Consider the following 27,332-nt stretch of genomic DNA (forward strand, 5'->3'; position numbering starts at 1 on the left):
ATGTGGTCTGGGAGGGCATTTCCGCATAGAAGCTAAGAGAAGGCAGACCACAGTGATGGCGCTGGGAGTGGGAAAATAAATGGGTGGAACAGGCTGTGATAGCCTTAGTGTGAGGCAGATGGACTTGTGTTTGGTTTTAGCTTTGCTACTTACTAGCTATGACCTTTATCAAGTACTTAATCCATTTAACTTCTGCACCCGGGTCCCCTTCTGGGGTAATTGGTGGTAATGAGATCTCTTTGCAGGTTAGTTGTAAAGATTAAGTGAGATAATGCATTTCCCACTACCTGGTACTGTGCTCTTTACCGAGCTTCCCCTTGATAAATGCTAGCTCTTATTATCATTAGATGATGGACTGGCTGTTTGGTTGAAGGAAAGGAAGATAAGTTATTTTTTGGTTTCAAGACTAGGATAATTGGCAATACGGAAAGAAGAAAGTCGCCAGGGAGAATTGGTTTAAGGAGGAGGTATTATTCTCTTCCCTCTGAGCTATGTGGGTTAGAGACTCTGACAGCAGGTCCAGGGGGAAATGTGTTGGATTCCAGGGGTAAATGCTGCATTTGCCACACTTGACTCTTCCTGTATTATTTCTTTTGGTACAGATTATGGTTTTAGTCATGTCCTGGGCTTCATTTTTCAGGATCTCTGGGGTTCTGACAGAGCAGGTGTTTTACCTTGACATCAGTTAAGATTAGCCTCTGACTTTGTCCTTGGTGGTCTAGGGCCTGACTAGCCCAGCACGGGCGGAAGGTAGTGAGGGCTTTTCCTCCTTTCACAATTTTTTGGGTGGTTTTAAGAAAGCAGTTTGTTTTTGCTTTTCAGCCATTTCCAGGTTTCTCTTTCTCTCTCTGCACAAGCCAATGCTGAAGTTTGGGGTATTAATAGGTGCTATATAAAGAAGCTCATTTACGGGCAATTAAATAACATGCCTGTCAGCCCAGATTTGATAGGGAATAGGGAACTTTTTTTTTAAGTGCAATGAAGTTTAATTATATTCCCTCTCCTTTTGGCTCTTTTGTCATTTTATTTAGAAAACAGGTTTTAAAAAAAAGTATTATTGGCTTCTTTCCCATATGTTTATTGGTCGGGGGTGGGGTGGACTGAGATGGAAGGGCAGGAGATCTCTTTATGTTTTGTTTTGTTTTTAATTTCAGATAATTTTTAGGGATATTTCTATCAGTGGCATTAGCAGCTCCAAGCGCTGCAGAGAGAACAATCGAAGCTCAGGCTAAAACCAACCTCTCTGTAGGTAGTAACTGCCATCTCCAATACTGCACGTCACAGAACAGCACAAATACTGACAAGAGTAGCTAACCAGTTGATGAGTTTATAGGTCAGAAGGTCTGTCCTGTATCCTGGAGCCCAGAGTAAATACTCCGTTATGCATGTGGTTTATAGGGAACAACTCGGAGGGTAGGGGGAAGAGAAAGGACTCACCCTATGGTTTCTTTCTGAATAGCTAACATGACCTGTCTGAAATGTTTTCTCTCTTGCCTTTTAATACACAAGTAGATAAGAGTACCTTGTGTAAAACTGACAAGGGTAGCTATTTTCACTAGATTTTTAATTTCAGTGCTGTTATCCATTCTTGTTCACTGTGGACTTGAGTGACTGGAGCTTCCGCCGCCCGCCCCTGCCCCCCGCCCCCCTTTTAGTAAATACATACTGGGGAAAATGCCCTTGCCGTGCTTTGTAGTATTATTGGAAACGTTGATCCTTACATTATTAAATAAACCACCAGGGAAAGAAGTCCTTCCATTGGTACCATTTGACCTCAGAATTCCTGAATCCAAGTTTGGTGTATACTTGTCACTAGCCCAGAACCTTTGTCCTTTACAGTTGATGGTAGACTTCAGCTTTGTTTTTTCCTTTGCTAAACTTCACCATCCGCAACAGGGGTGACAGAATTTTAATGCCAGCGATTGCTCGCCTACCTCCTTATTTTCTTTCTTCTTTTGTGCATTCTAAGGGGCGTTGAAATGAAGAGTCACCACTTAATGTATGGTTATCAGTAGGATTTCTTCTTGACGCTTGATACTTTCATGACATTAGGGAACTGCTTTATCTCCTTGTGGTTGGGAGAGGTAAGAAGATGGAAATTTCTGAAGTAGCAGATATCACATCATGGGGAGGCCTTGAGAACAAGAAGAGATGTAATCCTCTGGTTAAATGACAAGACTAGACCAGAAGGCCCTAAAACCCTTCTTAAAGTCATCAATGTTTTTATTGTTCTCCTAGAGGTTTGTTTTTATTTTTTTATTTTTTTGAGAGCTAGTGTGAGCCAAGGAGGGTCAGAGAGAGGGAGACACAGAATCAGAAGCAGGGTTCAGGTCTGAGCTAGCTGTTGGCACAGAGCCTGACGCGGGGCTCGAACGCATGAACCATGAGATCATGACCTGAGCCAAAGTCGGACGCTTAACCGACTGAGCTACCCAGGCTCCCCTGTTCTCTTAGAGTTTATAACCCATCATGCTCCCCATTTACTTCTCTCTGAGTGAGCATTCCTTAGGCCCAGAAGCTCTAGTGTTCTTCTCTAGCAGGCTGCCATGTCTTCCTGCTTGGTGACCAGTCTTTCCTTTGGGCAGAGATGATCACTATTTTCCCATGGGTGACGCTGATTGCTGCAGCAGCTGTTGTCTGTTTGGGTGGGGGGAGGGGTGACATGTGCCTGACAAAGTTCCCTGCTGTGCACACAAGAAAATCCCTTCCCTAAGGTTCATTTTTTTTTTTTTTGAGTATTACAAATAGACTTTTTTGTTTTGCTTTATAGATAGCACAGCAGTTTTTCATTTATTTTTTTTCCTTTTTTAATAGTTTATTGTCAAGTTGGTTTCCATATAACACCCAGTGCTCATCCCCACAAGTGCCCTCCTCCATGCCCATCACCCCCCTTCCCCTCTCCCCCACCCCCATCAGTCCTCAGTTTGTTCTCAGCATTCAAGAGTCTCTCATGGTTTGCCTCCCTCCCTCTCCCCCCATTTCCCCCTTCTTCTCCCCCATCGTCCTTCGTTAAGTTCCTCCTAATCCTCCTATACGTGCAAACATATGGTAACTATTCTCTGCTGACTTATTTCGCTCAGCATAACACCCTCAAGTCCCATCCATGTTGCTACATATGGCCAGATTTCATTCTTTATCATCGCCATGTAGTATTCCATTGTATAAATAAACCACATCTTGATCCCATTCGTCCGTTGATGGACACTTAGGCTCTTTCCATGTTTTGGCTATTGTTGAGAGTGCTACTGTGAACATTGGGGTACATGTGCTCCTATGCATCAGCACTCCTGTATCCCTCAGGTAAATTCCTAGCAGTGCTATTGCTGGGTCATAGGGGAGTTCTATTGTTAATTTTTTGAGGAATGTCCATACTGTTTTCTAGAGGGGCTGCACCAGTTTACATTCCCACCAACAGTGTAGGAGGGTGCCCGTTTCTCCACATCCTCGCCAGCATCCAGAGTCTCCTGATTTGTTCATTTTAGCCACTCTGACTGGCAAGAGGTAGTATCTCAGTGTGGTTTTGATATGTATTTCCCTGATGAGGAGGGATGCTGAGCATCATTTCATGAGTCTGTTGGCCATCTGGATGTCCTCTTTGGAGAAGTGTCTGTTCCTATCTTCTGCCCATTTCTTCACTGGATTGTTTGTTTTTTTGGTGTGGAGTTTGGTGAGTTCCTTATAGATTTTGGATACTAACTCTAAGGTTCATTTCTGTCTCTGCTTCCATTTCCATCCTGTCCAGGCTGTTACACGGACAACCAGTGGTCACTGCCACTGGCAATGTCATGCTTAATTACTTGAGTAGACTTGGTTAAGTTGAAGTAGTTGCTATAAACCTGTAAACTTGAAATCTGTTTTGTGTACTATAGAAACTGGGTTTGCATGCACCAAGGGGAATGCTGGTGGTAGAAATGGCTGTACAGTTTGGTTCTAGACTGTAGTGGGAAATCTCTTTTTTTGGGGAAATAGGATAGATCAATATGATTTTTTCCTTAACCTGCAAAGTTGTTATTGAAATAACAACTTATCTTATTTTGTAGTCCTAAAGTAATAAATAAAAAAATATTTATGGCTCAGAATAAATTATGAACATCCCATTTCTTGTGATAGCAGGCATGTTTGTATTCTTTTAAAGCCTCAGAGTGACATCAGCAGGTTTTTTTCTTTTCATCTTCTAATCCAGAAGCTTCTGATTTTTGTCTATCAAGGGACCTGCATCTTAGTACTGAGCAGATCCTCAGGGACTTTTTTTTTTTTTTTAATGATTTCTTTTTAACATTTATTTCTTTTTGAGAAAGAGAGAGAGACAGAGACAGACAGACAGACAGACACAGGATCTGAAGCAGGCTCCAGGCTCTGAGCTGTCAGCACAGAGCCTGATATGGGGCTTGAACTCCCAAACCGTGAGATCATGACCTGAGCCGAAGTCGGCTGCTCAACCGGCTAAGTCACCCAGGTACCCCTTCAGGGGCCCTTTTTGATGTGACTACATTTAAATTGTGCTAAACTTCAATTCTCTTGGGAGACTGCATGATGTAGTAGAAAGAGCATGGGCTTGGAATTTATCTATGGTACTTTTTTTTTTAACAAGGTTTTAGGTTCACTTTCAGATTTTTGACCCGTGAGCAATCTAGAATTTCTATGATAACAGACTGAGCCACTGGGACAGTTCTTAGGATGCTTCCTAGTACATCAGAAGTTCCTCATTTAACTAGTTCCATTACCCACTCTCCCAAACACACACACACACACACACCTACCCACCCACCCGCCCCCGGTTCTTGACCTGATCAGGTTTCCATGACTGTTCTAACTTCTCATCCTCCAGTGCACCACAGTGATTTCTTCTCTTGCCCTTTGGCGGTCATTATAGTGAAGAGCTATCTCGGGTGGTCTGTTGGTTCAAGAGCCAAACACTCATCCAGAGAATCACCTTCAGTTTTCCCTATAGAGGATGGAGTCTGCCTGTGAGCAGTGAGTCAGGCCCTCCTGTTCAAACATTTGCCACTTATTTATTAAACAGCTATTTTTTGAGTACCTTTTATCTACAAAGGTGCTGTGTGCAGTGGAAGAGAAAATGAGAAAGTAGTGAATTATCTATGAATTCAAGGCAGTTACAGGGAAGGAAGAAAGAGAAGACCAGCAGTTTTGTGTGTGATGGGGTAGGGGTGTGGGTGGTATCGGCTTTGGCCTTTCTGGTTTTTTAAAAGGGAGAGGGGATAGAATGATCAGATCCTCAAAGGCGGAAAGTTCATTGTGTGTTTTAGGAAGAGCAAACACATGTGGTTTGCCAAGAGTAGAGGGAGCATCAAGGGCATGATGGGAGATAAGGAAATAGTTAGTAACCTCTTTCCTCTATTATCCACCACATGTTTCCTTTGACTTTCAAATGAGGTGCAGTCTCTGTGTAGGTGAGATTCATCTGTGGTTCTCTGTCCTCTGGCCCAGCACTCAGGGTATCTCTTTGGCTGCTTCTGCTTCTCACCTCCTCATGTAGACCATCTGATCCACTCTTATCCCTCCATTACCACATACATCTTTAGTCAAGATTACTGCTCGGAATTCCACACGTGTATTTCCAGCTGTCCACTGGACACCTCCACCCGGACTCCTTGCTATCTCCCATTGACAGACCCAGACCTAAGCCCAGTTTCCGCAGCCCCCAACCTGTGTCTCCTACCACAATCCATCAACGAGTGGTACCACCTTCCACCGATGTCTCAGGGCAAAAATGTGGACACTGCCTTCGACGCCTGCCTTCCCTTTACTCACCCGTAGGCCAGTCCTTGGGTTTGCTTCCAAAATATCTGCGGCCTCTATCCTGTTCTGGATCCTGGTTCCTGTGGTCATCATGTCGTCATGGCTGTCTTGCATTCCTGGAGAACCTTCCCTGGGCTCCCTGGGTCCAGTCTTTCCTTCAACCATGGACTGCTGACTTCCCACTGCAGCCAGAATGATCCTCCTAATGTAAATCTGCCTCCCCCGCCCCATCCCTTATCTTTCTAAATGGTTGGGCGACCGACTTCGGCTCAGGTCATGATCTCACAGTTCCTGGGTTCGAGCCCCGCGTCGGGCTCTGTGCTGACAGGTCAGAGCCTGGAGCCTGCTTCAGATTTTGTGTCTCCCCCTCTCACTGACCCTCCCCTGCTCACGCTGTCTCTCTCCGTCTCTTAGAAATACATAAAACATTAAAAAAAAATAACAGGCAGTGGCAGTCTGCCTGGGCCTGACCTCCTCTTTAGGCTCCTCCCACTGCAGGCCCCTTCAGCTGTCCTGAGCTACTTTCACTTTCCCATATTGGCTCTGCCTCATGCCCTCAGGCTTGCACATGCTGTTGTCTTTGCATTCCCCTCCCTGTTTTTGCCTTGCTACTTTTTATTTCTTGCCTAAATCTACACGTTAGGGTCACTTCCTATAAAAAGCCTTCTCCAATTCCCCCAAGACTAGGTTAGGTATTCCTAAATGCGCCCCTTTTTACGGAGCACATAAAAGTCAAATCGCGTTACGATTACCTGTTGAATTGACTTTCTTCCCTTCTCATCGGTAAACTTCATGAGGGGAGTGCAGGGTTTATTCACTAGTCTATCCGGGACATCTAGTACTGCACCTGACATATCATTTATCAAGAAACCAGTCTTTTACTTTACCAGCAATACTTGCCAAGAGCTGTCTTTGCCACTCCGTCCTAAACTGTTTCAGGTTAGGACCAAATCTGGCTCATTGTACCATACCCAGCACTTTGTGGGTATTTCGCCTGCCACTTTTGGGAACTTTATTGGACTTGAACTTACTAAAAACATATGAATGTAAATTTTAAAAGTTAAATGAGATTAGGAGGTAATGTGATTAATTGAATGAATGTGCTGTAAAGGAGATATGTGAATGAGTATTGCCCAATCATGATTGTTTGAAGGTAAGAAAAAGCCTTAAAGCATTTATTTGAGGGTCAGGTTGGCATGGGCTGGAATGTTAGCTCCACCACTTAGTAACACGGTGATCTTGGGCAAGTCAGTTTCTGCTCAGAGCCTCAACTTCTTCATACATAAAGTGAAATATAATGCCTGTCTTACAAGGTTGTTACAAAGATTATAGCTGAGCTATAATATCTGACTCATAGAAGTTGCTCTGTGAATTTTAAGTTATTTTCTCTTTTATTCCAACAAAGCTGCCTTTCCTGAAACATTTTTGGAATTTCTTTTTTGAAATCCTTTTCAGAGCTGGTTATAGATCACCAGAATATATCAATGGGAGAAATCACTTTTTCTTTGAGGATCTGTGTGATTTTTAGAAACAGCTTGGTTCAGAGAGCAAGATCAAGATAGTTAATACCATTTTTGATATTAAAAAAATTAAGTGTGATTATAATGAGATTTTCTTTTGTAGCATCTAAATTGGTACATAGTCTAGCTTTCTCACAGGTGGCATTGACAGCATATTCCATCTGGCACGTTAAAATCCAGGGAATTAATTATACAAAAGTCTTTTGATTTTGAATTGTGCTTTGATAAATCAAGTAGTATTAGCAAGCTCAAGAGAACCGAGGTCTTTAATCATATTCTTAATCACAAGTTAACATTCAAAATTTTTCTTTGAGTGAAAAAGAATTTAGGAAGAAAATGATCCAAGGTGCTGCCCATATGCTTGTCTGTATTTGGGGCCCTTCTCTTTTCACCCAGGCCCACAGGAATCCATGTGGCCACAATGCGATAAGGCCGATGGTGTCTCATAATGACCCAGAGGAGCCTGGCACCTTTGAGGGCCTGCCCTTGGTAGGAGGGGAGGAGCCAGTTGGGGGAAAGGGCTGGGGATGTACAGGTAGGCACGCAGCTGTTACAGAAGTAGTGACGGCTGGTAGAGAGGAATCCAGTGGACATGATTGTCGTAGAAGAGACTGGAGGCAGAGGTAATTTTATAGGAAAACTACATTTTTCCTATAGTAGTAGGAACCTACTACTATTTTCCTATAGTAGTTTTGTGTGGTGGTAGTGGCCCCCCCAGGGCAGTGTGGAAGCTGGACTGAGGGTTAACCTGGTCCGGGGCATCCAGTGACACGTGCCCAGGTTACTGCAGGGAACCCAGTTTTCCTTGGTGATCCATTGGTTACTGAGGATTGAGTATTTTATCTTGTCATTGTATAGAAGGTCGTGAATGTGAGGTGTCAAGTCAACTATAAAGACTTGTCATGTTAATTATTTTTAAATATTTTACTTTGTACCTTGAATTTCCCTTAGTGTGTGTGTGTGTGTGTGTGTGTGTGTGTGTGTGTGTTTAAACTATGTATATAATTGTTGCTGTTAGGATGACTCACTGAGAGCAGTTGATGGAGAGCATTTGGGTAGAAAAGCAGAACATGAATACTTGTGACTCTTGGGTGGGGGAGGGGTGAGAAGCTTATGCAGCAACCTGTTGCCACAGTGTAGGTGGCGAATAGTCACTCAAGCAAGTGGAGACTGAACTTGGCAGTAAAAGGTGCCTGGTGGTCTAGACCTCCCAAAGGATTAGCCACCCCTAAAATGTTTGTTGTAGAACAGCATGCACTTTTAAGTGTCATTATAATTTTAAGAGAACATTATTCTGCGGTTTCAGATGGGGAGCATTTTTTAAATTAAATGAAAATTCCAATATTGTTAACATACGGTGTTATAGTAGTTTCAGGTGTACAGTCTAGTGATCTAGCAGGTCCATACATTACTCCATGCTCGTCATGATAAAAGTACTCTTTATTCCCTGTCACCTCTTTCACGCACTCCCCCCCCCCCCCCCCCCCCCCCCCCCCCCCCCCCCCCCCGGTAACCACTAGTTCTCTTTAGTTAAAGAGTCTGTTTCTTGGTTTTTCTCTCTTCCCACCCCCCACCCCCCTTTGTTCAGTTCTTTCTTGAATTCTACAAATGAGTGAAATGTTATTTGTCTTTCTCTGACTTCCTTGGCATTATTCTCTCTAGTTTCATCCATGTCCTTGCAAATGGCAGGATTTCATTCTTTTTATGGCTGAATGATATTCCACTGTATGTATATACACCACATCTTCTTCATCCATTCATCCATCGAGGCTCACTGGGTTGCTTTCCCATCTTGGCTGTTGTAACTAATGCTGCAGTAAACACAACGGGACACATTAAATGTTTCTGTGTTCTTTGGTAAATCCCACAGACAAGTGGCATGGGCGCTTGGCCTCACACAGTGCTTCCTTCTAAAAGCTGGCTGCTCCGTGTGATCTAGGGGGCGTTCTCCAGCCTGGCTGGGGACGAAAAATCATCAAGCAGCCTTTAACCTCAGCTATGGCAAAAAGCAGAAGGTTGTTTCATTTCTTTTAGTTTAAATCTACCTCAAAATTATGTTTCAAATGACTAAAAATGCAGAATATAAGGCCTCCAATGTTAGGAGAATGGTCTAGCAAGAGTATCTATTTTTTTTAGAAATAATGTAAGTGAAAGAACCCTTTTCTCCTTTCAGTTCTTTGCTGTAAGTTGTGGATTGGCTCAGTGTTTTTAACCGTGGCTAACCAGGTTGAAGTTACTGTCTTAGCTCCATCAATATGCCTTAGGATACACTCTTAACAAGAAGATTCTGGGGCCTGATGGGCAGTCAGTCATTTAACGTGCTCTTATAGTATAAATGGCATACACACATTTTAGGAACTTTTATATTAAATAGACAATTTTCTGACAGAATGTTTTCATTTTTGCAAGCCAAAATTTCACCTCATGCCAAAATTTCCTACTTGTGATATAATTGAGTGTCTGACAGGGATATAAAAAATAAGAGATTTAGATAAAACAGTAGCAGAAGCAACTAAACATCAAATTTATTTCTGCCTAATGACCAGAGTAATTTCCACTGGATAATAAAAATACAGGATATGTGCATTAATCTTCTAATGCTGCTCTAATAAACTGCTGCAAACCTAGTGACTTAACACGGCAAGAATTTATTATCTTCCACTTCTGTGGGTTAGATAGAAGTCCAGCATGGGACTCACTGGACTAAAATCAAGGGGTCCATAAGAACTGCATTCCTTCTGGAGGCTCTGGGGAGAAGCCATTTCCTTGCCTTTCCAGCTTCTAGAAGGTACCCCCATTCCTTGACTGGCGGCCTCCTTCCATCCTCAGGGCTAGCAAGCTTGCACCTTTCTGACCATTTTTCCATAATAGCATTTGCTGCTGATCACAGCCAGGATAGTTTGTGTACTTTTAGGGACCCCTGCGATTAGTTTAGTCTCCCCTGCATAAAACCAGGATTATCTTCCCATCTCCAGATCCTAAACCTAATCACATCTGTTAAATCCCCTTCACCACCTAAGTAAGGTAACATATTGTCAGATTCTGGGGATTAGGATGTGGGAGTCTTGGAGGGAGTGGTATTTTGAATACCATTATATGGAAATCCTTAACACCGGGTTTCATCAGGGAAAGTACTTTTCACAAGTGCCTGTGCTTTGTTACAGGCCTTTTAGAAACTTTCACTTGGGTATTTTATAGGGAATGGTTGTACGTATTTAAAACAGAAAAAAAGTTTTGTTTGGATCTTAGCCTGCTGATTAAAGCTAATGTTCATTTTTTTTTGTTTGCCCTAATAGTGATAACCTGCTAAGGAGAGCTGCCTGCCAAGAAGCTCAGGTAATGTCACTTCATGTGCTGAAGTGAAAACCCGCTTTCGCTCCGCTGCGCAGAACACCCTGGCTCTTCCAGGGGACCTACACCCCAGCTCTTCCAGGGGTGCCTTGCCTCGGTGTGGTTTGGATGTATTTTCCTACTATCAGGGGATGAGTCAGCCTGAGAGCCAGCTCTGAGTAGGACTGGAGGAAGGTAACCGTCTGGTGAAGAGCAGTTCTGACGCCCACCCCTTTAGACGTGCTTTACTTCTGGATTTGACCTAAGAGCGTAGAAGTAGGCTGGTTGGAGCTCTGGGAGTTTGTTCATGTCTGTGGTTGTCCTTGAAGATCGGACTAAGCCCTGAATCTTCCTTGCCCCAAATAACCCCCAAGGATATCTGTTCAGACCAGGTGTTACTTCTCAAAGTCAAATCTTCTCACAACTGTTGATTAGTATTTGTAAAGCCTGTTTAGCACAGTTGGTTCATACCACGTGTGCATTGTTCTCCCAGGCCTGTGATGCATGTAAATATTCCTGTATCTGGCTGCCTTAGTTACAGTTGAATTAGAGATCCTTTCAAGTTCAAGGAGCGCCTGGGTGACTCAGTCGATTAAGCGTCTGACTTCGGCTCACATCTGATCTCACCGTTTGTGAGCTCCAAGCCCGGCATGGGGCTCTGTGCTGACAGCTCAGAGCCTGGAGCCTGCTTCCGATTCTGTGTCTCCCTCGCTCTCTGCCCCTCCCCCAGTCATACTCTGTGTCTTTCTCTCTCTCACAAAACATGAAAAAAAAATCCTTTTAGGTTCAAGACCACATTCTTCTTCTTCCATCCCCTCCAGGTTTGTACATTACACCTTGCAGGTGAATTTTCATGACTGAGTTGCCTTTTTATTGTATGTCATTTAGGCTTACGGTACCAGAGATACCAAAAAGGAAACATGAAGTAAAAAATGACAAAGGTATGATGTGTTTAGTAGAAGAGGGAGGTTGCAAGCCTCGTGTTTGTTACTGAGATATTTTCATAGATGACAATGGCAATAGATACTATTAATAAATTCTTCTCTTTGGTGATTATCTAACTGTTCTAAATCTGTGTTTTAAGAATTTGATTACTTTTCTGTTTGTTTTGATCTCCTATGGCTCTGCTGTTTTGAAAATCAATTCAAGGGACACCTGGGTGGCTTAGTTGATTTGGCATCTGACTCTTGATTTTGGCTCAGGTCGTGATCCCAGGGTCTTGGGATCGAGCCCCATGTTGGGCTCTGTGATGAGCATGAAGGCTTGAAATTCATTCTCATTCTCTTTCTCTCTTTCTCTCTCTCCCCCCACCCCTTCTCCCTCTGCCCCTCCCCCCACTCTCTCACACACACACACACACACACACACACACACACACACACTCTCTGTCTCTCTCTCTTAAAAAAAAAAAAAAAGAATATCATTTCAAATAAATTTCAGTACTAAATTTGAGGTGATTCCTACCCCAAGCTAATTTTCCATTAGTAACTAGAAAATCTTCTTGGGTGTGTGTGTGTGGGGGGGTGGGGGGACACTTTGTCTCTCCCTAAGGAAGAGTAGTCCTACGGTCCTCTCTGTCTTGTTTAAGGAAAATGCATCCACCTCTGTTCTGAGTGTGGCCTCTTCCTTTCTCAGAGACTGCTCCCCTCGTCATTTGCTCCCTCATATTTACCTCTTCCCATGGCTCTAATTCTTTACTTCTCAGCACCCATGGACCTCCTTCCGTCTGGCAGACAGAAATGAATTCATCCCTAGAGCCTACTCTAGTTACTCTTTGTGTTATGTCTTTCCTTTTACAGTCTAAATTTTTGAAAGATTTTTTTAAAGCTCCCATAAACTCAACTCACTGTAGCCTCACATAAGCTCCTTAACCTCCTGTAAACCTGAGAGTGGAGTTGAAGGTAGGTAAGAATTGGAGAGACTGAGAAACCAGGACACAGGAGAATGATCTGGAACTGTAGATCTGGAATTTGGTAGGCCAGAGAAACTGGTTAATTAAATGATTTCTGGACACATTCCAGAAAAGATATCGCTAGAGAGAGAACACATTGCAATGTTTAGAGATTTGGCAGTGAAACATTAAGGTCGAATTCAACAAAAGTGAAAACAGTAAAATTAGAACGTACCAGAAACTTTTTACAATGAAATGGTAAGTCTTTCAGAAGCATTCAGAAAGTGTTTTTGTTTTGTGTTTTAAAAAGACCATGGTGAGAACCTCTCTCCCCTGGACTGTCAGGGAGGCAGTGGATTAGAGTCACTTAATAAAACTCTTGGTATAACTTTAATTTTTCTCTCCTGTCTTTCCTTGGTACTTGTACACTTGAATTCTGCCTCCTTGGCCCTGGCCTGCCCCCCACCATCAAAAGCTCACAAGTTTGGCTCTGGTGCTTTACCACTTACTCCTTCTGTTGATGGTCTTTTCCAGCTCAGATGGAGTAGCGCTAGCTCACGTTCATTCCCATCTTGGCTTTGCACACCCAGGTCTTTGCGCTTCTGAATGCTGCCGCCTCCTTTTTCTGTTTTTCAGAGCTAACGGAGTAGAAGTAGTTTGGGGTTTGGAGTTAGATATAATTCTAGGCTTGCCATTGATTAACTATGTGACTTAGTCTTTCTAACTCTTGGTGTTCTAAACTATTAAGATGAGAACATTTAATATCTCCTAAGTTTCTGAGAACTGAGAATAATGTATAGGACAGTGGCAAATACTAACCGCTTAGTAAATATTATCTTTCTTTCCCTTGCCATCAGTTGATGTTATTTACTTATCAGGTTATACAAGGTTGCAAAGAGGAAGAGGCAAATAGATTATTAGGTTTATTTTTTACATGTACGAAAATCTGAAGACTTAAAAAAAATCTTTTTAATGTTTATTTGTATGAGAGTGACAGAGCACAAGGGGGGAGGGGCAGAGAGAGAAGGGAAGGCAAAGAATCTGAAGTGGGCTCCAAGTTGTCAACACAGAGCCCGACGTGGGGCTCAAATTCACGATCCATAAGATCATGACCTGAGTTGAAGCTGGACCCTTAACCAACTCAGCCACCCAGGCACCCTGAAAAGGTGAAGATTAAGTAGTAACACATAGGTTCTTTATGGATATGCTTTAGTTAGTTAAATTGAAGAAGAGAAAGATTATACTGTGAAGACTAAGGACAAATGGATTAAATTTCCCTTCTGATCGATTGTGGCCTTGCTGGTTATGTGTTTATAATAAGCCTGGCCGTATCATAAAGAGAACAGAAAAATTACTTACCTCTAGTAGATGAAGCAGGGTTTTTTTCCTTACAGAATTTAGGTGATTGTCCTTAAATAATGATAGACTTTGTTATTGTTGTTCATAGTATTTTTGTCAATATGAAATCCTGAAGGAACATGTTTCCCCCGGAGTAGATACCGTGTCTCCTGGAAGTAAATGCCTTTGGAATGAAAGAATATATGTATTCACTAACCGAATAAAAGGACATTGCTTAAAACTTTTCTTTTTTCCTTTTTAGGTGTTTGGCAACCAACTCATTCCTCCCAATGCACAAGTGAAGAAGGCCACGGTTTTTCTCAATCCTGCAGCTTGCAAAGGGTAGTTCAGTTTGTGATTTGTCACATCCTCTCTTCTTCTAAGGTGGGGCGGGGGAAATCACGGACTAGCCAAGCTAGTTGGATTGTGTGGAATTAGAGAAGTAGGTTCGGCACTAGCAGTAAGATGAATTTGTAATGGAGAAATAGCACTTAGTGAGCAGTGACTGTGATGCTGGCTGATGCTCAGCAAATTTGTCCAACTGCAGTTTAATAACAATCCCAGAATTCGTACTCTGAGTAAGTCTTCCCTGCGTGGGGACAGTCCCTGCTATTGGGATGTCAATGACCGGGCCTTCTCTGACACAGGATGCTCAATAATAGCTAAGAGCACTGTGGGCTTGTGAAGTCAGAAACGACCTTTCCAGGAGGAGGGAAGCTTGAGCTAGGTCTTGGAGGTGGGCAGAGTGAGAACACTCAGCCTTCCTGATGGAGGAGATGGCTCAGGGGCTGAGGCCTAGTGACAGGAATGACTACTTAGGTCCCTCCTGTGTCCCAGGACAGTCTGTGACCTGGTCTGGCTGGTGTGGAAGAGCTGTGTGAGGACTCTGTGGGCATTCAGGTGTGAGGAATCCTTGGGACTTGGGTTTATAATCACATGTTTGTGTCCATTGATCATAACAAGGGTCCTATGCTGGTGCAAGACGTTGAAGGTGGGGGAGGCTGTGTGTGCAAAATTACTAGGGCAAAGAGTCCGCGGAAATTCGCTGTGTTTTGTGTTCGTTTTTACTCTAGACTTGAAAACTGCTCTAAAACATAAAATCTGTAAATTAAAAAAAAAACACATAAGGGCAAAAAAGAAAATGCAGCTCTCATTCAGTTGGAAAGGTGAACTTAAAAAGACTTTGAAGACTTTTAGAACAAATCACTTAAAACTTAAAATTATTATTCTTTTTTAAAAGTTATTTATTTTGAGAGAAAGGGAGAGTGCATGTCTGAGGTGCAGAGAGAGAAAGGAAGAGAGAGAGAATCCCAAGCAGACATTGCACTGTTTGCACAGAGCCTGATGTGGGACTTGAACCCACAAACTGTTGAGATCATGACCTAAGCCGAAAATCAAGAGCAGAGTGCTTAACTGACTGGGCGCCCCTAAGATGTAAAATTATTCTTAAAATATAGTAAAGATTAAAAGGTTGTGTGTGTGTGTATGTTGGGGGGGATGATATTTTTTATTCTCCCTAATGACCAGAACAATTCTTTTTGTCTTTCTTGAGGATCAGAGAGACAGAGACAGCATTGAGCAGGAGAAAGAGAGGGAGACCCAGAATTTAAAGCAGCTCCAGGCTCTTCTGAGCTGTCAGCACAGAGCCCAACGTGGGGCTCGAGCCCACGAACCGCGAGATCATGACCTGAGCTGAAGTCGGATGTTTAACCGATTGAGCCACCCAGGCGCCCAGATTGTATAAGATCCAAGTCAAATGATATTAAGAACAACAGCAAGCTTCTAAGTATTCTTGTGTAAAACGCAGGGACTCTGAAATAAGTTTCTTGAGTAAGAAGTAATTTCTTGAGAATAGTGAGTATGGCTTTATAGATAGTCTAGCCTTATTTTTAATTCTGCAGTTGCAGACACTTACCTACGATTGTCTGAACTGACTCTCTGACTCTGCCTAATTCAATCCTGTTGGACTGGCTTTATCACAGCCACTTATCCTCCCCCATGGACACACCAATGCCTAGTGAGCATTCTTGTTTAATACCAGCACTAATTGCAGTGCCGGCAAGTGGACAAGTCCTAACACCACACCATCACAATACTGAGGTAAGTAAACAGTGGTGGCCTGTGGCAGAAGCTATCAGAGAACTCTGGGCTTTAGCGTTGGAACAACCAGACTTGTATATTCTTCGGTTCTTCGATATGGGAGTAACTTAACTTCAATCCTCAGTGTACTCATCTGTGCAATGGGAAGGTAATAGCTCATGCTTTATACAATTGCCATATAGAATAGGTGCCTTGGGATTAAATGAGATAATGCCTATAGTGTGTTCAGTGTTCTAGTTCCTGTAAGCACTGGATAAAAGGGGAGGATAAGCCAATGTGATTACTTTTGACTTGTTGGCGAGGTTCAAAACGTTCTTTACTTTGCTCTCCCACCCTTCTCAAAAGTGCTTGTACCTTCCCCTCTGCCTACTTTAGTATTACTATGGTAAGACCTATTCCTATAGAGAACTAGTAAGTTAGCACCTTTCTAATTCTGATGAAGACAAATATATGATCATTTGTTTAAGCTATGACCAGTTATTTTAAGTTCCTACTTAGAAGAGATAATTACATTTAAAAACGAATAAACTTTTTTTGAGCAGTTTTAAGTTCTGTGTACATTTTTACATGTAAAGGTATTGGCGTTTCTGAAGGCGGATTATTGTCTACGATTATACAATCTTTAAAATGGAGGCTAAAGGTGAATCTTTGTCTGCTTCTGGAGAGCCACCACTCGGAAGCTCTCCAGCATCTTTTTTTCCCTAAGCTTTCACTATTTAATTGCACTGTTTTTGTCCTCTTGGCTCTGCTCTGACACATCATTCACAATTCATCATGTAGCTATTTCACTATGTAGTACTGGTTTAAAACTACGTAGGTGCTGGGGTGCCTGGGTGGCTTAGTCCGTTAAGCGTCCGACTTTCGCTTGGGTCATGATCTCACGGTTCATGGGTTCGAGCCCCGCGTCGGGCTCTGTGCTGACAGCCAGCTCAGAGCCTGGAGCCTGTTTCAGTCTGTGACTCCCTCTCTCTCTGACCCTCCCCTGCTCACGCTGTCTGTCTCTCTCTCTCTCTCTCCTAGAAATCAATCAATCAATCAATCAATCTACGTAGGTGCTTTAAGAAATAAGATAACTGTGTGTTTAGCATTAATAAATAGTACATTAAGAAGTAATTGTTTTTTTGGTGTGTATGTGAACCTGGAAATTGCTGTAGGTATATAAAGTTTTTCTCTAGCTCTGGTGCTGTCTCACCTTTAATTATGTAATAAATAATTCATTTCTTTCTGGTAACACTTGTTTTTCAATCTTTCATATCGAACATCAGAAGGGGGAAAAATCACTTTCATTTTAGCAATTGTCTGTAGCCATGGTATCACATAAAGGTGTGAATAAAAGCCCAAATGTTCAAATCCTATTTCTTCAACTTGGAGCTTATGGATTTGTTGTAAATGATTAATATAGCAGATTAAGACTGGTCCAGAGTTTTGCCTCTCAGATAGAGCTGATGCCCTTCCAGCTCATCTTTTCTTACCAATCTAGTAATGAAAACAACCCTGGAAGGAGAAACCTTTGTAGTATCACTGGCTCAGCCCTTTGCTACTGGGTGAAGCCCCAGAAACGAGGCGTGGAAAGGGGAGGCTTTCATTGAGCCTTCCCTGTTTGTTCTAAGAAGCATTCAGGGCCCTACGAGGGGCAGGGGCGTTTGTGTGATTTGCTTCTAACGTGCTCATGTAGGTCCTGAATTGGAGATGTTTTTTTGAATGGTTCTTGTGAAAATTTGTCCAAGCTTCTCCATTTCTATTTTAATTCAGAATAAGGCATGTTATGTGTCTCTCTCTGCCCTTTGGTGCTTATTTCTTTTTATGGAATGTTGGATTTGGTGTGTGCATCACTATACACGCGGCTCATGAGCTACCCCGCATCTCTTCCTAGCATAAAATACTTGTGAGAAAGTCAAAGCACGCATCACTGGTTTCAAAAAATAATCTTCGAAAAAGGACTGAGTAAATGTGGATGTGAAAGTGAGATGCTTGGCATTTTGAAAGTTCTAGCTTTTGTTTTTCTTCGATGCGATAGTTGAAAATATGTGGGCAAAAAACAGGTTGACTGATTGGTATGCTTCACATTTATTCTACTCTGAGACTGTGCTCCTGGGGACCCTTTGCAGCTTGTGCATTCCTTGATTTCCTGGGCTGTGTTTCTGACTCCTCCCCTGCACTGGATGAGAGTCACTATCAAGATGATGAGTGTGATGCTCTTAAAACACAGACATTCTTCAAAGGACTCTGTTTCTATTCTTAGATCACCTCACAATTGTCATTTCATTTTCCACAGAGTTTACATGTCTGCATTGGGGGCAGGTTTATTTATTCATGCATCAGTGTGTTAATTTATCAGACACTTATAAATGTCTTCTGAAAGTGCCAGGTATAACCCCAGAGGCCGGGGGATGCAAGGATTATAAGATTTGGGGTCTGTTTTTGGAAGGCATCCAGTCTTGTCCCAAAGACTGTCTTACCAGATCACTGATCGTCCTGCAATATGAAAATTCCCAACAGAGGTGTGTACAGAGTGACCGTGTAAAGAGAAGAATGTGACTGTGCCTGGGAGCTTCAGATGAGCTGTTAATTATCCTAAAGTTGCATTCATCTCAAACTTGCCCTTTCGTAGCAGAAATTCTGCCTTCATTGAAAAGAATTTTGCTCCTTCTCCAGGGATTTTATTGCAGGTTTGAAACTCAAGAAATGGAGATACTTTTAGTATTTGAAATTGTTAAAAATGGTGTATTTCTCCATCAAAGATTGTGTCCACTGAGTTAGAACTAATCAGTATTCTGTGGGGTTCAGTTTATTCCTTCGGGCCTTACAAAAAATGTTAAATACACTCTCCTCTTTCTACTACTGGAATATAGAGAAGTTCCATGAGGACTTATTACATCATACTTAAGCTCTAGTTGTTTTTGTCTTTGTTGTGTTGTATCCATAGCCCCTATACCTGTGTCTAGCACATAGTAGGTCCTCAGTAAACACTTGCTGAATGAATCAAACATTGTTTCCTGAGTGGAGCCATATGCAGTGTACATTCTTCCTCTGGAGGAACTAGACTCTGAACGGCAAGCATCCCAGATGGGCAAGCGCTGATTGTATTAGAAGGTAAACTCCCGGAGGCCCCAGAGTGGTAGCAGCTACGTTTCTATCTGTAGACCCTCATCACTCGCTGTTCGACTTCCTGTGTTTGCAAAAATGAAGGAAACCTGTTTTTCTTAGCCTGCTGCTTTTTCTACTCCAGCAAAGATGGTTGGGCATTTTGTCATCTCTTGAGAACTCGTGTTAAAATTTTTGTATTTTTTCCTTTGTCTACAGCAAAGCAAGGACTCTATTTGAGAAAAATGCTGCCCCAATTTTACACTTATCTGGCATGGATGTGACAGTCGTCAAGGTAAGAACGCTCCAGAGTATTGATTTTATCCGAGCTGCTGCTGCTTGTAACTTACCTTCTCCTCTTGACTCCAAGCAGAAATCACTTAACACACAAGAAGCTGGGAACAGAGGAATAGACGTTGTGTCTTTGTTCTGATCATTAATAAAAGTGGTTTTATTTTTATTTTTTTCAAAGGATTGCCAGCTTTTCATTTTCAGAATAAGATTAGATGGAGGCATGAACTTGATTCCTTTCATCTGAAAGATAAGATGTGGAATTACTGTCTCTTAGAAGATGAAAGTAGTCATAGCTGTAAGAATTCTTTTCCTGAAAATAGACTTTCCACTTTGAGTATTTAATTACTTGGTAATTCCAAAGACAGGTAAACGTTTTCTCTCTGGTGAGGAATTTTAAATGGTAAAGCTTTAGAATTTGCAATATTTGGCTAAGAAAAAAAGGGGACAAAATAAGTTAGAAGGATGTGCTATACAGAAGATGCTCCAAGACTCCACTCAAAGGCCCAAGACTTTGAAGTGGTAGGTGTGTGGTGGGTACTGAGGTGTGTGCATTTGGTGAAAATCACTCTTGTCGTGTATAAGTCTATGGTTTATTTTTAATATTACACTTCCATGAATACAGAGATTAAAAAGTAATTTAGTCCAATTTACCATGAAATGTTGAACTGTCATGTCCAACTGATCTGAGATGTGGTTTTCTTTCTTTTTTTTTTTTTTAAATGTTTTATTTATTTCTAAGAGAGAGAGGCAGCGTGAGCAGGGGAGGGTCAGAGAGAGAGGGAGTCACAGACTCTGAAACAGACTCCAGGCTCTGGGCTGGCAGTCAGCACAGAGCCCGACGCGGGGCTCGAACCCACGAACCGTGAGATCATGACCTAAGCGAAAGTCGGACGCTTAACTGACTAAGCCGCCCAGGCGCCTCCCGAGATGCGGTTTTCTAGTTGTCTACCTCCAGGGATGGGAGAAAGGGGAGAGCATTAACGTCTATTTGAGTGCTTGTAATGCACGTTTCAGGCTCCACGTATGAGAGATCCTAGAATTGTTATGTAGGACTGATATTTCTTCCTTGAATATTTGGTTGAACTCAAATAAAACCATCTGGACCTGGACCTTTCTCTGAGGGGAGGTTGTTTTGTATGGTTCTAACAAGTAGTCAGATTCTGTTCTTGAATTAATTTTGGTAAGGCACAATTTTCAAGGAATTTGTTCATTGCATTGAAGTTTTCAAATTAACTGATATCAAGTTATTCATAATTTCCTCCTTTTGACTTTAAAGTTTCTGTAATATTTTTAATATCTCATTTTAATTCTTCATATTGTTTGTGTCCCCTTTTTGTCCCCTCTCAATAGTCTTGTGAGAGGTAGGTCAATTTAATCCTCACCAAGAATCAGTTTTTGGCTCGTTGATCCTCTCATTTATACTTGTTTAATTAGTTTCTAGTCTGCCTTTATTCTTTCCTTTATTCTGTTTATTGTAGGTTTTTCCCATTCTGTTCTGACATTTCAGTTGGATGCTTATTTATTTTTTACCCTTTTTTCTACTTATTTATTTTATTCTTTCCTTTATTCTACTTATTTTAGGTTTTTCCCATTCTGTTCTGACATTTCAGTTGGATGCTTATTTTTTACCCTTTTTCATTGTATTTAAAGCTATAAATTTCACTCTACTTCTTCAACTGCATCTTCTAAGTTATGATACATAATAGTTTCATTAACATTCATTAAAAAATATTTTCTAATTTCCATCATGATGGAAATTGAGTTCTTTAGACCAGTTTTTAAATTTCCAAATAAAAAGTTTTTCTAGTTCTTTTTTTTCTAGTTAACTTTTTGTTAATGGTTTCTTATTTAGTTGCATCATGGTCAATGAATGTAGTCTATACAATTCCAGCATTTGGAACTTCATGGAGTCTTGTTTTATGGCTTAGCATGTGTTTTGTTTTCATAAATGTTCCCTGTAGGAGTATAAAGAGTATCAGTCATCGGATACATGTTCTGCATGTGTGCAGTGACTTAAGTCTCTTCACTGTGTGGTTCTCTGTGTCCTTACTGAATTTTTTTTTCTTCTGCTTTAACTATAGAGAGAGGGGGTGTTAGAAACCTCCCACTGTTAATACAGATTTTTCTATGCAGTCTTGTTCATTTTTGATATGTTGAGATGATGTCACTAGATGCTCTCCAGTGTCATCGCCTCATTTGTCTTGCACTTTGACCCTGTCTGGAGCGATTCTCTTGAGCACCAGTCTCTACTCTGCCACAGTCTGTCTTTTCTAGTATGATTAGTGACCCTAGCTTACTTTGGCTGGTTTTTGCTTGGTGTAATATTTTTTATCCCTTTACTTTCAGACTTCTTGTATCTTTATATTTTAGATATACTGCTGGTAAAGCCTCGAAACAGGATATTTTAAGGATCCAACTTTTTTTATTTGTTTGTTTTTTTGGTCTTTTAACTGGACCATTCAATCCGTTAACATTTATTGTAATTACTGTCCTATTTCTTTCTACACTAGATATGTAGTGCTATGTAAGAAACTACCTTGATATCTGCTTCTCTGCTTCCAATTCCTTTGGTCAGCAGTCTGTTCAGAGCTGCCTTGTGCTGGTCTCATTGGGCACTTCCGTGGCCTGGCTGAGGAAGGATGGCCTAAGATGGCCTGACTCCCATATCTGTGGGTCGGTCCTGCTGCTGTCTGGTTCATGTGGGCTCCAGCACACATACTTCTCTGAAGTAAATTACAGACATCATGTCATTTTAATCCCTAGATACTTCGGTATGCACTTAAAAAAAAAAAATCAGACTACTTTTCTATGTAACTGCAGTGTCTTTATTATATCCAACAAAAGTAACAGTTCTTGGGGCGCCTGGGTGGCTCAGTCGGTTAAGCGTCCGACTTCAGCTCAGGTCATGATCTCATGGTTCATGGGTTCGAGCCCCGCATCGGGCTCTGTGCTGACAGGCAGCTCAGAGCCTGGAGACTGCTTCAGATTCTGTGTCTCCTTCTCTGTCTGACCCTGCCCTGTTCATGCTCGCTCTCGCTCTCTCTCTCAGAAATAAATAAAAAACATAAAAAAAAATTAACTGTTCTCTAATATTATGCTACCTCTTGTCTTGATTCACTTTTCTTTATTTAATATCATTAGGCCGCTTTTTTTTTTTTTTTTTAATCCTTCCTTTGTTGGTGCATTTGGAATTTTCATCTTCACACCAGAGCCTCAAGTATGTTCTACTTATAAATGTAATCTTTTAAATAACTGTCTATTAAATCAGTCAAAATATTTTTGAATTTTGGTTCATTCATGTACTTATTCATATTTATTAATTTTTTTTTTTTTTTTTACAAGTGATCTAAGTCCTGGTCTAGGTATTGGGGATACAGGCTGGACAAAATAAACTTTCCACGTCTGTTCCCAAAGAGCTTCAAAGTGGGAAAGGGAGGGATCAGATAAGAAATAGATACATAAACGTATGGTTTGTCAGCTGGCGAGGAGTGCCAAGAAGAAATACCAAGCAGAGTAAGAGGACCAGGAGGAATTGGGAGTGTTAGTTTAGTTCAGAAGGCCAAGGGAGACTGGTTTGAGAAGAGGACCTTGCAACAGAGACTTGAAGGATGGGTAAGTCCTGCAGATTCAGGACGGAAGGAATCTGGGCCAAGGATGTTGAAGGACTCTGAAGCAGGGGTGTTCTTGGCATGTTTGAGGAATCGTACGGAGGCCATTGTCAGTTTTGGAAAAAATGGTCATGTACATATTTAATAAATTACTTTCACCTCTATTGTTGATGGTGTGTGTTTAACTATAAAGCCAGCCACTTCATTTTTAATAAATGAATAATAAAAGTGGGATAATTCATCATAAAATTAATGGTGCTAGTTTAGGGGTTGCTTCTTTCCTCTGTGTTAACTGTGCTCAGCTACTTTGCCTGTTACTGTGTCTTGTTATGTGTCAATAGGAAGGGGCGTTTCCTATTTTAGTCTTAGTTGCACTATGTGTTTTAAACTTTAATGTTTGGCTTTAGAGGTAGTGGCTTAGATGGTTCATTGAAGTCTGCCTAGGTCTCTGATAGGAAATCCTCTCAGTAAAGATGGTGAGGCTTAGGCCTGTTGTGTAACTACTCTGAATCACACGTGTCCATCTTTAGTGTGTAGTCCTTGTAAAACCTAACCTCTCATTTAAGTACAGCACAGGCGATGGACAGTTACCTTGCTAGTTCAGTTGTTTTATATACCGCTTTACAACAGTACAGGGGGAAGCTATTATTACCATCCCCCAACCCACATAATCTCATTGATCAGGAAAATTAAGGTCGTGAGAGTTTAAGGGCCCTCAGCTAAAAAGTAGGAGAGTTGGCATTTAATCTGGGTCTCCTGGGCACCCACATCTGTGTTCTTCTCGTTACATCTGTTACTCTATAGTTGCATATGCACTTGAATTCCTGCTTTTGGGTGAAAGGCACGGGGTAAATAGTGTAATTGAATCTGCACTGGACCGGAAAGGAGTCTTTGACTAGCTAACTGTATAACCAGAGACAGATGACTGGGTTTGAGATATAATATACATATAATTTTTTAAAACTTTTTTAAAATGTTTATTTTTGAGAGAGAGAGAGAAAGAGAGAGAGAGAGCGCAACCGGGGGATGGGCAGAGAGGGAGACACAGAATCCAAAATGAGCTCCAAGCTCTGCGCTGTTAGCACAGAGCCCACCACCAGGCTCCAACTCATGAACCGAGAGATCATGACCTGAGCCGAAGTTTGATGCTCAACCGACTGAGCCACCCGAGTTTTATGTTTAAAAGAAGGTTAAAGATGGTTTCTGAGGTCCCTTCCAACTCTAAACAGTTCAAAACTATATAATTGCTTTGATAGCTACTTAGTTTCTCAGGTCTATCAATTAAGTCGAATTTGAGAAAAGACTTGTATAAACCTTTGAATATCCCAGACGTTTACATCTTTGATCTTAGGGCCCTAGGGTGATACATTTACCAAAGACTTCTCTTGTATTTCAGACCGATTATGAGGGCCAAGCCAAGAAACTTCTGGAACTGTTGGAAAACACAGACGTGATCATTGTTGCAGGCGGGGATGGGACACTGCAGGAGGTAGGCTGTTGTTCTGTTGGAAACGGTTTTGACGGGGAGGAAGATGGAAGCTAGATCTTCAAGCAATGACATAAAGTGGTTACAACTTAAGGAAATTATTTCTCTTTATTTTTTTTTAGAATTGTTCCTCCCTGAAGCAGGCATAATAGCATTACGTTTTTCTCCTGTGCTTTGATTTCCTTGCTTTGTGTAAACTTTATACCCAGCATATAGAAGGATATTTATTTTATCAAACTGAAGTTGGATAAAAGTGAATAAGGGGAAGAAATGGTGGTGAGCACGATGAGATTTTTATATGTTGGAGACTCTCATGGAGTATCCCTGTTAGGGAGTTAGGGAATCAGTTTTAATTATGAAGAACGTTATTCTTATAAACTTAAAGATCTTCTTTTGGGAAAAAAAAATGCATTTGTCCTCAGATCATTTCCATCACATGGAATGTTATCTCCTAATGGTACGGTTAGAGGCAGGGGTCTGCGTGTTCAGGTCTATGTATCTGCCTCTCTTTTAAAATTTCATGTCCTTAATGCTTACTTTGGTCCAATAAGGACAGGAAGTACATTGCCCTTGAAGTGTTCTTTTGGGGAGCAGGAGACCGGAGTCTTCATTTTGTATTGGAAACCCTGAGGAGCCAGGACGGGTGCCCCTCCTCCTCCTCAGCGTTTCCATCCTACGGGCCGTAATTCACATCTGTGCCTCGTTCCTGATCGCCTTTTGCCTCCATTTGCTGAGGGATCTGGAGCTAATAGCAGACAGAGCAGTGTCCTATGTTTGACTTAGCAATTATGTGAGCCTTAGTAAGCTTCTTTTAGAAAGGCTGCGCTAATGATCTTGTAATTGTTTTTATGGCTTTTTAATGAAGTGTGAAGAATACTGATAGCATGCCAACGCAGAATGAAACAGACCTCAGACAGCCCCCATTTAATCCTGAAATTCATGAGGCAGGAGGGAAGGGGGGAGATTGGCATTTGCCTTTACTTTACAAAATGTTTTTAAGCAATATGCCACATCGCGTATTTGGTATCATTTCAGTTATATAAAAATGTGCACTGAATAAAAAGATTGGAGGGAAATATGCCAAAATGTGAATAACTGATTAATGATGCTTGTCCCACATGGTGGGGTTTTGAGAAAGAATTTTCTTCAGGTATTTTTCACTACTTTTATAAGACCTGTGTATTACAGTTTAAAAATAAAAAAAAAAAACATGATGTACAAATTCAAATTAAAAATAGCTTTTTTAAAAGTGGGGTTGCTGTTCCCCTTGTCTTCATTTTCATCGATAAGAAGCATTAATCGAACAGAGACTTCCCTGCGTGTAGCAAAGTGTTGTTTTTTCCTATATGTGCCCTTCAGTACAGCCGAGGCTCTTCTGTAAGACTGATGTGTGCCTCACACTTGTATCCATTGTACAGAGCTTAAAACAAGTTTGCTAATATAATGGGGACGTTTCATAATTATTTTGTCTTAGCCTTTATTGGACTATTGATCTTAGGTCAAGAACAAAATCTAATTTAGCTCTGATCCCTTTGCAGAGCACTGTGTGTTTGATGGGCTAGTACGTCTTTTCACCTAGTTTCTAGGAAGAAAACAAGTTTGTGATCCATGAAAATCGAATCCAGTTCTTGTATGATAAGGGGAATGCACGTTGTTTATAATAATTTTTTAACGTTTGTAGGTAATTACTGGAGTTCTCCGAAGAGCAGATGAGGTGAGCTTTAAGAAAGAGTAATTGTATTTTAATTTCTGCATTTCTGTTCTTCCCCCCCCCCCGCTTTTTTTTTTTTTTTTTTTTACCATTTTATATTTTAAGGTGCTTCCTTGGGTTTTAGTAAATAAAATGCTGCTGCCTGTGTCCTGTAACACCTTTATTAATCTGTGGCAGACGTCTCTGCTGTAGTATTTCAGAGTACCCAATAGCTTTTTATTGGAAAAGCTATTGTTGGAAATATAAAATTTTCCCACAGAAATTTTTCTTCAGAGAATTCCTTCATAAATGTGGTATATTCATATACTGGAAGCCATGTAGCAGTAAAAATGAATTAGATCTATAAGTATTTATAGATCTGTCTGTGTATACACATATATCTGTGTGTATATGTATAATTAAATCTAAAAAATATTGAATAAAAAAGGCAGGTTGCCAAAGTATTTCAGGCATTTCTACTAAGTTTTGAAATTCAGAAAATACTACATAGTTTAATGGTTGCCTAAATATGTTGTGAAAGAATAACAGTGTGGCTGGAATGGAATCCCAGCCACAGCAGGATAATGGTTGCCTCTCAGAAGGGAGAGAGGGAATGGGATGAAGGACTTCTCCTTGAATGTGCTTATTCTCTTCGCCTTCTTTATACTGGAGATCGTTTATAAAGCATTATCATTAGTTACTGTACAAAGGCTAGATATTTTTAGTTGAATTTTATCCACAACTTCTTCAAATACTGTGACAACATAATATAATTTCTGTCACCACGGCATATTTATCTAATATCTTTAAGACCCTCATTTTCATAACCAGATTTCTTTGAACCAATTGCCGTTAATGAGTACTGAAATATTTCTCCAGGTTCAGTACGGTTTTCAAGGACTTCCTCATTTTAGAAACTGCTCACTTAATATTATCCGACTGCTGGTCTAGGAAAGGGAGAGACAGGGTGGTGGACTTAGGGTCAGTAAATTGTCATTGTGGACACGTCTGTCTGTGTCTCTCTGTTCAGCTTGATTTTTTTTTTTTGACCATAACCATAAAACTTTCCTCTTCTTTTTTCCCCCCAGGCTTCCTTCAGTAAAATTCCCATTGGATTTATCCCACTGGGACAGACCAGTAGTTTGAGTCATACTCTCTTTGCCGAAAGTGGAAACAAAGTCCAGTAGGTTGTCATTGTGGGGTGGTAGCGTTTGTGGGTGAGCGAGCCTGG

General features: G+C 41.2%; 1 protein-coding gene across 4 annotated transcripts in view; it reads left to right on the forward strand.

Annotated features, from left to right (window-relative positions):
* Nucleotides 1-27,332, forward strand: part of AGK (acylglycerol kinase) — an 80,212-nt gene that overhangs the window by 18,040 nt on the left and 34,840 nt on the right. For 3 of the 4 annotated variants that reach the window (XM_039234059.1, XM_039234063.1, XM_039234060.1), the window contains exons 3-8: nucleotides 10,577-10,616; nucleotides 14,102-14,181; nucleotides 19,243-19,318; nucleotides 24,322-24,414; nucleotides 26,093-26,125; nucleotides 27,190-27,284. In XM_039234059.1, the coding sequence (XP_039089990.1) occupies nucleotides 10,577-10,616; nucleotides 14,102-14,181; nucleotides 19,243-19,318; nucleotides 24,322-24,414; nucleotides 26,093-26,125; nucleotides 27,190-27,284 (417 nt within the window). Of the gene's footprint in view, nucleotides 1-10,576; nucleotides 10,617-11,498; nucleotides 11,552-14,101; nucleotides 14,182-19,242; nucleotides 19,319-24,321; nucleotides 24,415-26,092; nucleotides 26,126-27,189; nucleotides 27,285-27,332 lie in introns of those variants that run through there. The other variant, XM_039234061.1, reaches the window with a different exon arrangement.

This window comes from Hyaena hyaena, unplaced genomic scaffold, assembly GCF_003009895.1.
Source record: "Hyaena hyaena isolate Hyena2069 unplaced genomic scaffold, ASM300989v1 scaffold_82, whole genome shotgun sequence".
Taxonomy (NCBI): domain Eukaryota; kingdom Metazoa; phylum Chordata; class Mammalia; order Carnivora; family Hyaenidae; genus Hyaena; species Hyaena hyaena.